Below are 11358 nucleotides of genomic sequence, written 5' to 3'. Positions count from 1 at the left end.
AAACCTTACTGCCTCACTGACTGCTTCCAAGCACAAGCTTTTCGTAGGCTGGCCAGTCTCAGGGGGGAAGGCAATTGGCTGTACTCACGTCCTCGAAAAAGTGTAAACAAACACCGGAAGTGTTCCAAATTAAGGCACACCACTTTGAATGAATATAGATCATTTCAATGTCTTGCTGGTCTAGATAACGACCTAAACACTGTCTTACCCAGCTAGGCGGTCGAGCTGGGAGCCCCTTCCCTTCTCTGGGTCTCTGCAAAGGAGAGATGGGACTTCAGAGCCTAGACTGGATGCAGCAGATCTCCTTTGCTCCATCGCAGCCCTAGGCAGTTTCACTCCCGCCCCTGCAGGGAAGTCAACGTAGGTCACGTGAACCAACCCAGCCTGAGTTCTGAAGAGCCCAGGGAGACATCGGCTGAGAAAACAGGCACGCAGCAAACCGGGGAGACTGGCGCGAACTCTATGGCTGTTGCCAGGACGGGAACCAGTTGCCAAGGAGGCGCCAACCTCTCAGCACCTCGAGAGGCCTTCCGGCTGACTGCGGGAAAAGCTCAGCTCCTCCGCGGCCAGATCCGCGCCGCACGGAGGACGCATGCGCGCCCCAGCCTCTGCTGCCCCCTCCCCCCCGCCACCTCCGCCCGCGGGAGAAAACTGCGCGTGCGCCTAATTAACGCGGCTCAAGGGCATCAGGGATTAGGATGGGCTTTGCACGCAGACGGTTGAGTTAGTGGAGGCCCGTGAGATCATCCTGTAGTCTAGACGACTAGAGCAGTGGTTGCGGGAGCTTGTTAAAATGCCAGATTCCTGGGCCTCATCCCCAGCGGCTTGGGTAAAACCCAAGATTCTCCATTCTCAAATCACGCCCAGATAATTCCGGGGTAGGTGGTCCTCATTGGCCGGACCCGCCCTCTTGTTTCAAGGAATGTAGGAGTTGGAGCCGAGACATGGAGAAGTGATCAGCCCAAGGCCCTACAGAATTAAGTGGCAGAGCCCGGAGTAGGACCCAGTTTGTGGATTTGAACTTAAGTGCCTTCCCTGCTGTGCCCTGCTTCCTCCTCTGCCTCCTTTCTGGGGCATGGCTTAATCAGGACCAGAAAGGCTGGCTGGCAGGCGGTTCATTCGCATTGGTCAGGCTAACTGAAGAATGAAAGTCCCTTTCTCAGAACACCAAAGAGCCCCATCCAGCAACTCACATCCAAGTTCCACTGCCTGCTCTGATCTTGAGCGTACTGCCTTCCATCTGCCTAGGGGTCAGAGTACCCGGAGAAAGGTGAACCCACCCCCAGGGAACAATGGCCAGTTTGGGGGTAGACACCCCCTCCCAATACACACTCCTGTAATTGTGAAGGGCTGCCTGAGTGTGGCATGAATGTAAAATGCTCCCAGGTCTACAAGTGTGTGTGGAGTTTGGGGATGGGGGGTGGGTATGTTTGGATTCTGGCGCAAGTTTAGGCACATCCAGTAACAGGCAGTGGCCCCAGTCCAGGACAGCTGGATCATATGTGCTGACAGCCACTTTCAATGGCCTGGATGGGGGAAATGGACACTCCCTTGCATATCCTCACGAGAAGCAGCTGGAGAAGCACCAAGAATCAGCAGAGCTGAGATCCCCCGACACACTCAACATACCCATCAGAGTCAGCCCGGTCACCAGGACAAAGCCTGGGACACGAAGCTTGCGTGTGTGGATGGAAGAGTCTTGGGGCTGCAGCCCTATTTGTTTTCAGAATCCACCTACCCCCACCCAGGCCTTCCCCCCCGGAAAGAGCAGCTAGCCAAGTGGTTCTGCCAGACTTCTGACAGTGCAGGCAGTTTGCCGCGATGAGCCTCAGGACCATTCTATGGAGTGAGGATGGGTGTTGTCAAGGCCACTCCGACACCTTGTTGAGAAGGGTGCCCTCTTCCTCTGTTCCTCCCAAACCTCTGCCCCGCCTTATCCGTCCTGTCCCAGCCTAACTATTCAAAACCTCAAAGCTCAACTCTTTCTGAGAAAGCCAAGAACACAGCTGTGAGTCCTTTCCCTCTGGGGGAAGTCCAGCTCTCCTTCCTGGCTCCAGATGTAAAGGAACAGCTGTGAGAGTGGCGGGAAGCCCAGTTGGCGGCTAAGCAGGGCCTGGGAAGAGGGGGAACAAAGTGGGGTGGAGACCCGGCAAACAATGGGGTTATCACACTTTTAGAGACCTGGGGGAGGGGGGCAGGGGGAGGAAGTCTTGCCAGTCCCTCAGATGCTGCCCGTGCCCTGCCCATCCCAAATCTGGCTGCCTGGGCCACTGGCAGGACTTTCTGTTAACTCCATTTTATGACTCCCATTTAATCTGAGAAGGGAAATTTGGCTTTGCCTGTCTACACCCATGTCCTCAAACACACACCTCCAAGCATGAGATTTTGGAAACAAGGCTGGCGAGGGAGAGGAAGGGAGGTGGAAGAGGGTTCTGGAACTCCCACCTGGCCCCCTTCTGCCCCTCTCTTCCTCTGAGAAGTAAACCAGGATGCAGATGTCAGGCTAGGTGTTCCACAGACGGGACCGCTTGCTTGCCAGCTCCACTAAGGTGACAGTGCATGACCTGACACCAACCTAGCACTCTACTCTGTTAGTAATTATTTTCTGAATAACCCCGGCCCGCTCTGGGTCCCCCTGAGTATTTAACAAGCCTGTCCACTGCCCAGCGAGGGGCCCACGGCTGAGTCTCACTTTCCGTCCATGTCTTCTTCAATCTGAAAGGACACAGGGTATCATTATAGCTGCTTCTGTTTTAGGAAAAATAGTTTAATGATAAACGTAATATCTTTTAGGTCCCCTCCTCCATGGAATCCCTGTGCCAGTGCTCTTCCCATGCCTGCTGGGACAGAGCAGCCCCTCTCAGGAGGTGACCACCCACTCCAGACACCCCTCCTCCTGGGGATGCCTGCTCTGGGTCTAGGCCCCGTGATGGGTCCATCACTTCTGTTTTTATAAAAAGTGGGCAGAACACTGTAATATGCCCCCTTTTCTGAATGCCATGGGACCAGCCCACAGCACTTTCCTACCCCTTAATTAAATAGCCCCATTAAATAATCTCCTGGTGCTGGCAGAGAGAGGGGGCCACGGCAACTAGCCCTGTGCCTTGGCCGGGCTCCTGCAGCCCCAGGGCCTCCACCCTGACTGACTCTGGCCTCCACCAGAGCAGCCAGGGCCACGGCCTCATCGCCGACCTGGCCTCCTCCCCACACAGGGAAGGGTGAGTCCAAGTGGGTCATGCCGGCCCCAGGCACCCCCACAGCCATGGATGGGGGCTGCTCAGCAGGGTGAGCAGACGGACGGATTCAGCTCCTGTCCAAGTCAGAAGTATGTGAGGTTCTTGACCGCTCCGATTTCCAGCATCCGCTTGATGGCCAGGGCCTCTTGGGAGACATTGTGGCCTGACCACTGTGGAGACAGCCAAGGAAGCAAACTGAGGAATTTCCTCGGAGCTCCCTGGGCTGCCCATGACCCCACACCCTGGGAGCTCCGTTCCCTGTGCCAGCTCTCAGAAGGTAGACGGAATACAGAGGATGCTGGCCTGGAAGTTCAGATGCCTCCATTCCAGTGTGACCTCGCTGTGAGCCATCTCTGGGCCCCTAGCACCACCCTCGCTCGCCCAGTGTCCTCAGGCCACTCCACACCACCCAGTTCGCCAGCAAGGACCACCTACCGCCATGGACTTGATGGTGATTTGCTCATAGTAGTGAATGGACTCCTTCTTGTTTTGGGCATCTGGGTAGCCGAAGCCAGCAATGTGCACCAGGTCACACAGGTGGAGGGCCAGGGTGATGGCCAGCAGGCCCGTGGTGGGCTTCTGAGGGACAAGGGGTGGGGTAGATATTAGAGAGAGTCTGCTTCTTTCTTTCTCTATTTTTTTTTTTCTTTTTCTTTTTCTTTTTAGGTCAGTACCTGTGGCATGTGGAAGTTTCTGGGCTAGGGGTTGAATCAGAGCTGCAGCTGCCAGCCTACACCACAGCCACAGCAACTTGGGATACAAGCCACGTCTGCACCTATGCCACAGCTTATGGCAATGCTGGATCCCTAGCCCACTGAGCAAGGCCATGGATCAAACCTGCATCCTCATATATGCTAGTCTGGTTCTTAACCCGCTAAGCCACAACTTGAACTCCAGGAGCGTGCTTCTTTCACCACCTCTAGGCCAGCGCTCTGCAAAGGGTCTTCTATTGTGGAAATTTTCTTCATCTGTGCAGACCTAGCTAGGAGTCACACGGGGCTATGCTGCTCAGGAACCGAACTCTGTATTTTACTCAACTTTAATGAGTTAAAATGTAAATTTAAGTAACAGCACATGGCTCGTGGCCACCATACTGCACAGTATAGCTCCATATATCTGGGGTAGGTTTGGGCCTCTGGAGATGGTGATGGCAATCAGGATGACAATAATGACAACAATAATAATAATATCTATTGCTTTCTGAGCACTTACTATGTATCAGGCACCATGTGAGTGTTTTACCCAGGATATCGTCTCATCCAGCCCTCACAAAAACACTCAGAGGTAGATAGTGATCTTAGCCCCATCTTACAGGTGGAGAACGGAGGCTTCCAGTTATGAAACAGGTCACTCAAGAACTGGAAAGGTTCTGGTCTCCATCTTGGAGTAACTCACTTCTTTCCAAAGCCCTGGGGCCCTCCCAGTCCCAGGGTGTGTCCCCTTCACGAGGGTAGGCTCTCCCCTTCTGTAAAGTGGGGACAGCCGTCCCTCGCCCCACTGGATGGGCTGCTCTGAAGACCTCACTTTCCCCTTCCCTGACTTCTCCACGAGGATAGGCCACCTGATACTCCAACCTCACAAACCACCTTCCTCAGCTGGGACCACCTGCCTTCCAGACCATTGCTGTACCCACTTCCATCAACAGCCCACCCCCTGGACCTTGTCAGACCGCCTCAGGCTGGGTTTTCCCCAGTGCCCCTTTCTGAGCCGTCCTATCTGTCACTTCCTGCCCAGCCTTCCGTTTCAGCCCTGTTGCTTTTACCACCACTGTGTTATCTCATGCAGTTCAGACCTCTGCCTGAACACATATGCATCACCTTATAGCCAGCTCTGCCTGGACATGAGCTCCTCAAACTCACCAGACTCTCCTCCCCACCCTGTATTAGTGAAACATATCACCCCTCCCCCAGGTGTCCAAGCTGGAAACCTAGCACTGTCCTATATTTCTCAATGTCCCCTTAAAATAAATGCTGTAGCAGAATTCTGAGATGACCCCCAGTGACCCTCGCCCTTGAGAGTGTGTGTAGCCTATGAATATGATGCAATATATTACACTGAGTTATATTGCTTCACATGGCACAGGAGACCATATGATATGAGATATCCAGGTTGGCTTGACCTAATCACATGAGCTTTTACATCTGGGTCTAGAAACCAGCAGTGGAGGAAGTCGGAGATGTGAAGCACAAGAGGGGTTTACCATGTGTTGCTGGCCTGAAGTTGGAAAGGGCCAGACAGCAAGGAATCTGGAAGCCCCCATGAGCTAAGGGTACCAGCCCCAGGTTGAAAGCCAGCCAGTAAATGGGGACCTCAGTCCTGCAACCACAAGGAACCAAGTCCTTCTAAGAACAAGAATGAACTTGGAGGAGTTCCCACTGTGGCTCAGTATTAATGAACCCGACTAGTATCCATGAGGATGTGAGTTCAATCCCTGGCCTTGCTTACTGGGTTAGGGATCCAGCATTGCTATGAACTGTGGTGTAGGTCATAAACAGCTCAGATCCCACACTGCTGTGGCTGTGGTGTAGGCTGGCAGCTACAGCTCCAATTCAACCCCTAGCCTGGGAGCTTCCACATGCTGCAGGTGTAGCTCTAAAAATAAAAAAACAAGAACGAACTTAGAAGCAAATCTCCTCCTCACACCCTGGCCTCCAGAGCCTCCAGACAAGAACCCAGTGGGCTGCCAGCTTGATTTCAGCCACATATATCCTAAGTGAAGAATCCAGCCATGCTGTGCTGGACTTCTGGCCTCCAGAACTATGAGCCAGTAAACAGGTGCTGTTTTAAGTGTCATAAACTGTGGTCATCTTTTAGGCAGTGGTAAGAAACAAACACAGCTATTAAGTCCGTCCCTTCCTTTTCCCCTCCTACTGCCGAGAGCTGGTTTCTGGTCCTAACCTTCTCTTTCTTCCTTCTCTAGCCTTCACCCTCTGCCATCAGAGGCATAATAAACTCCTCCCTGCTGCCCCTCTCAAATCCACGTGCACTTGAACTCAGTGCCAGGCAGCGGGGCTGGGAGGGGTGGTGTTTGCTCTTGCCAAATGAAATACATGTCCCCAATTCTCTACCTGCTGGCCCCTTAAGACTCAACTCTAGTCCCACCTCTTCCAGTGGTACCACCTCCACACAGTCCCAAGCAGAGGTCCACCCCTTCCTGCAAAACCCACAGCACTTGGAACAACTCTAATGGAGCATTTTGCCCCTCCCTGCTACAATCTGTGCATTGATTCTACTAGAGAGAGTTTCCTGTGGGCAGAGAGCATGTGTTACTCCCCGTGCAGGCCTGGCACGGAGCAGTCACACAGCACACATTCAACACAGGAAGCTGAATCACAGTAGAGAATAAAGAATAAAATCATTGGAGTTCCCTGGTGGCTCAGCAGTTGGGGATTTGGTGTGGTCACTGCTGTGGCTCAGGTTTGATCTCAGGCCTGGGAACGTCCATGTGCCATGGGCGAGGCAAAAAAAGAATAAAATCATTTCTTCAAAATCTGACAGGAGTTCCCATTGTGGCTCAGTGGGTTACAAACCCAACTAGTATCCATGAGGATATGGGTTTGAATCCTGGCCTTGCTTGGTGGGTTAAGGATCCTTCGCTGTGAGCTGTTGGTGTAGGTCGGCAGCTGCAACGCAGATTCAACCCCTAGCCTGAGAACTTTCATATGCTGCAGGTGTGGCCTTAAAAAGAAAAAAAAAAAATTAACAAACATTTATTGAGCACTCACAGTGTACCGATCTCCCATGATAGGCATATTTTGTAATTATCTTTTTAAATCCTAGAATGGCTCTAAAAGGTCAGTATTAATATTATCCCCATGCAGATAAGAAAACTGAGGCTCTGAGTGGCTGATCGGTCCACGGCCACACAGCAAGGAGCAGAGCGAGTCCTGTCTCTGTCTGCTCATTACCTCTGCCCCCTACCCCACACAGCCTCTATGAGGGCTCAAAGACCCTGCAGGAGTACATGTTTGAGTAGCCACCTAGTGTGTCAAAACCGAAGACCGCTAGTGCACTGAGAGCTGAAACCAAACCTGCAAAACCATAGCTTGCAAAACCACGCCCTGACACCCCAAACTGCCACACTTAGCAAACCATGATATACAGGACCAACTGCACATCCTTTTTACTCCTGAAACCAATATGTTCCGGGATCAGATCACAGATAAAGTGATCAAACGGCAGCTGCAGGGTTCGGGCTGGGCTCCACATTCTAAAGATCAGACTACTCACCATCCCATCAAATCCCGTGTACAAATTCTGATCAGTGTCTGCCAAAAGCACCCCCTGAATCCAGCCCCACAAGCCCTAAAAATACCCCCCCCAACTCCGGCCTTTGGCGATGCACCAGGGCACCTCAAGAGTGTGCGCCCTCCCCTGCTGCACAAGCCGATATACTGACTCAGGTTGCCGGTGTGGGCCTAAGGGCTATGGTCAGCGCCCTTCAGCAGGTGTTCTTCAAGTGCAAGCTGGCTCTCTGCTCTCATTTCCCCTCTCCCATGTCCTCCAGACCTTCCTAAGCCTCTAGGACATTCCACCTACTCCCCAGCCAGAACCCCAACCCTCCGGTTTCGCATCCGCCACCCCCATCACCTGCTTAATCTTGTGTGGCTGTTGCATCGGCAGCCTTAGCAGTTTGTCAGCTGCAATCTCCATGAAGAAGGGGTTGAGAATTCGAATCTGTTTGGGGTTGACGTCCCAGATGAGGGGAGGCTGTTTCCAGAAACCCTTTCGAACCTAGGGGGGTGGGGTTGGAAGGGAGAGAGGGGAGTGGGTGGAAACCTGTTTCTCACATCCAGCCCGGTGGTCCTCAGTAGGGGGTGGCATCCATGTGACGGCACAGGTTCCCGGAAGTGCAGGGTGAGGGGAGCAGGGAGGAGGCCTACACCAGAGGGGGCAGGGGAGACCGGAGGCCATGCCTGAGGGGGGCCAGGTGACAGGGTGAGTAGAGTATGGGGTCCAACCATCGCCCACTTCCAAGGACATCACACAGGTGGAAGGGGCTAGCTAAACACTTGGCAAAAAATGCCAAGATGGGCAGTTCAGCTTTCAACCAGATGGCCAAGAGACACAGTAGACTTCCTGGGGTCCACCTAGAAGGACACAGATCTCAAGTGTTCTAATCTGCCCCTACTCGCAGATGACTACCGACTGGCCCCTCTGCTCCCAGGCTTCTCATCAGCAAACCTATTTTTGGCAGCTTTTCTGTCCCAAACAGCCCTATGCTTGGGGTACCCTTGGCTGCTGCTCCTAGCACCTGGGCTGCTGGGGCGGCTCATCCGGAGCCCAGCAGGACGTCGAGCTCATGCCTTCCCCTCCCTGGCTCTTGAGGACTGCAGGGCACACATGATGCAGTGGGAGGGCCTGACCCAGGCAGTGTCCCCACCCCAAGCCTCCACCCCTCCCCTCCCAGTCCTCCCACTTACCCGCTTCTTGTCACTCAAGATGCTCTCAATCCAGTGGAAGTCCATGGCCTTGAAAGCTACCAGGACGAGGAGTGTGTCCGGGTTGTCCTCCACTTTGGGGTTGAAGTGGGCAGATTCAGGGTAGAAGAGACGCATGGTGGTCTTAGAGCCCACGTCACCCTCGTAGCCAGCCACCGGGGCATTGTTTAGCCTGGGAGGCGAGGAGGAGGATACCCGTCGCCTAGAGCTCCCCTGGGCCTGTTTCCCAACACCCCAAACAGAAGAGGGAAGGGCGGGCATACGGACCTGATGACCACGTCGTACTTGTTGATGGCCTCTCCCAGCAAGCTGTTGCGCAGCCGATGCCCATTCCCCACCACCACGCAGCGGCGGCACTTGAGCCTGCCACAGGAACAGGGTGGTGAGACCCAGACGCTGCCCCTGCCCCAGCTCCGCTTAACTCTCCTGCCCTGGTCTTCCCCAGGGCCAGCTCAGGATCCCTTCCCACGTCCCCTCAGCCCCTGGTCCTCATGGACCAGGCATCTCTAAGGAATGCTGCTTTTGGTCAGGCTGACACTGTAGCCCTGGGCTTTCAAGGGAGAGGAAACTAAGCAGCGCACAGGAGGGAGAGGAGGAGAGGAAGGAACACGCCTGGGAAGTACCAAGAAGAAATCCCATTTCGGAGCCCCTGACTGCTGCCCAGGCCTGCCTGTTACTACAGCAATACCCTCAGCAGCCTCTGCCCGCTCCGGCAGCCAGATGCCCAGGCTCAGCTGGCATACCTGCCTCCCCTGGAGACACGAAGGCTCGCTGGGAGGTGCTGGACCACGACTGTTTCACACTCGTGCAGGAAGGAGTGTCTCCTTACCTCTGGATGCTCTCTGGAATGGAATAGCTGGTGATGGCCAGCACCCGGAGAAGCAGGTCTTCTACGAAAGAACCCGATCGGAAGGGCTGATGACAACAGCTAGCTCTTCAAAGGCTGCCGACTCTCCCTACCCCAGCCCCTGCGTCTGAGCCTGGCTGAGTGCCTGGGCACCGGGATTGAGGACGGCCAGGAACAGGAAGCAGTGTGGCCAAGATGAGCCCACTGTTGCCTCCCACCAGGCGGGTACTTACCACTCCCCTTGGTCCCGTAGGGCAGCTCGTAAGCAGATGGCGTCTTGACCCAGAAGTAATCCTTAAGTTGCAGGAAGATGGGCTGTTCTTGGGAGTAGCTGCACCGAGGTGAAGGCAGGGTAGGGGTGAGAAAGGGATTAACCTTGATGCCAGAAACAGGCTCAGACCACTGACTAATACTCTGTACACACATCCAAGGCCTCCCGATCCCTCATGGGCTTCACCTGACCCCCATCCACCAGCACAGTTCCCTCTGTCTAGCCAGCATGCAGCTCCCCCCTCCCTCACGCCATCCTCACACACTTACTTGCCAAAGAGCTTGGAGACCTTCCTCTCCGCCTCCCCCTGGAGGCATGGCTCCTTCTTCTCTAGGATGGGAAAATAAAAACTGGAGACAGAAAAGGAGAGGAGGCAGGCGCTCCAGTCAGACCTCCCTGGCCAGAGGGCCAGCATCCCAGGCAGCCCCCACCTCCACCCAGGACGTGGAGGTCCCAGGGCCCTGGAGAGCCACTCTGAAACCAAAACCACTGCGAATCCAGCTCTTCTTTCCCCTGAACACCGGGGTGAGGGGCCTAGGGAGGCATCCCAGAGCCTACCCCCCAAACCCACCAACAACCCTCACGGAAGGACTGTATGCTAGTCATGTAAGGAAGAGGTCAGGCCCTCTGCCCCACCCACCAGGTCCCCGCCCAAAGATGCTCCATCCCTGAGCCCCGTTCCCAAGAACCCCGCTGAAGGACTCACAGCTCAATGTATCTGTCTTCTCGGGAGATGGAGTACCATACCATGACCACCAGGACGAAAGCCAACATGGCTAGGAGCTTCCAGCCTGCAGGGCACATGCACAGAAGAGCTGGAGTCAGAAACAGGCAGGTACAGCCCCAGGCCACCTTCTCCTCCTCCTACCTCCAGGCCCTGCAGCCCCAACTCAAAGCAGGCCCTCTCGGAGTTCCCATCCTGGTGCAGCGGAAACGAATCTGATTAGGAACCGTGAGGTTGCGGGTTTGATCCTTAGCCTCACTCAGTGGGTTAAAGTTCCGGCATTGCCATGAGCTGTGGTGTAGGTTGCAGACGAGGCTCGGATTCCGCTTTGCTGTGGCTGTGACGTAAGCTGACGGCTGTAGCTCTGATTAGACCCCTAGCCTGGGAACCTCCATATGCCTTGGGTGTGGTCCTAAAAGGCATTTAAAAAAAAAAGAAGAAGCAGGCCCTCGCCTGGCCTCATTGCTCCAGCCTGGGGCTTGGACCTGGGTGTTTCTGCTGTCCTTTGGGATGAAGAGGGGAACCCCAGCTCCCTGCCTGTCCCTCCACAACCCAGAGGGGGTCCCAGGATGGCTGTCTCTGAGGGGCACATCCCTCAGGGTGGGGGAGGGCTTGGAGAACACTCACGGCACTTGCTGATCATGTTTCTCAAGTAGCAGGGTTCCTGGGGAGAGCTGTCATCCCGGCTGCCTCGGGCCACCTAGGAGGTTGGAGTCATAGGTGCCTGGTCAGCTCCACACACACTCTCCCCAGACACTGCAGCAGGGCACACCCACAGCCTGCCTCTTCTGGCCCCCAGGAAGCACAAAGCTGCTCCCCAGGGCGACCATTGGGAGAGC

At 54.8% G+C, this 11358-nt stretch overlaps 1 protein-coding gene across 28 annotated transcripts in view; it reads right to left on the bottom strand.

Annotated features, from left to right (window-relative positions):
* Positions 1–2746: 2746 nt before the first annotated feature.
* The window catches only part of ST3GAL4 (ST3 beta-galactoside alpha-2,3-sialyltransferase 4), a 1054305-nt gene continuing 1045693 nt past the window's right edge, over positions 2747–11358 (bottom strand). For 21 of the 28 annotated variants that reach the window (XM_084974500.1, XM_084974501.1, XM_084974498.1 and 18 more), the window contains 10 exons: positions 11147–11219; positions 10502–10586; positions 10065–10145; positions 9758–9855; positions 9507–9567; positions 8945–9040; positions 8660–8849; positions 7827–7970; positions 3672–3815; positions 2747–3406 (listed from right to left, as the gene is read on the bottom strand). In XM_084974500.1, coding sequence (XP_084830626.1) covers positions 3320–3406; positions 3672–3815; positions 7827–7970; positions 8660–8849; positions 8945–9040; positions 9507–9567; positions 9758–9855; positions 10065–10145; positions 10502–10586; positions 11147–11219 — 1059 coding nt within the window. In that variant the 3' untranslated portion in view covers positions 2747–3319. 28 annotated transcript variants of the gene reach the window in all.

Source organism: Sus scrofa, chromosome 9 (assembly GCF_054392235.1).
Source record: "Sus scrofa isolate SSC_HxYL_T2T_F1_AM1 chromosome 9, Sscrofa_HxYL_maternal_Yorkshire_Landrace_v2.0, whole genome shotgun sequence".
In the NCBI taxonomy this organism is placed as follows: Eukaryota; Metazoa; Chordata; class Mammalia; order Artiodactyla; family Suidae; genus Sus; species Sus scrofa.
This window is presented reverse-complemented; position numbering and strand designations above follow the sequence as displayed.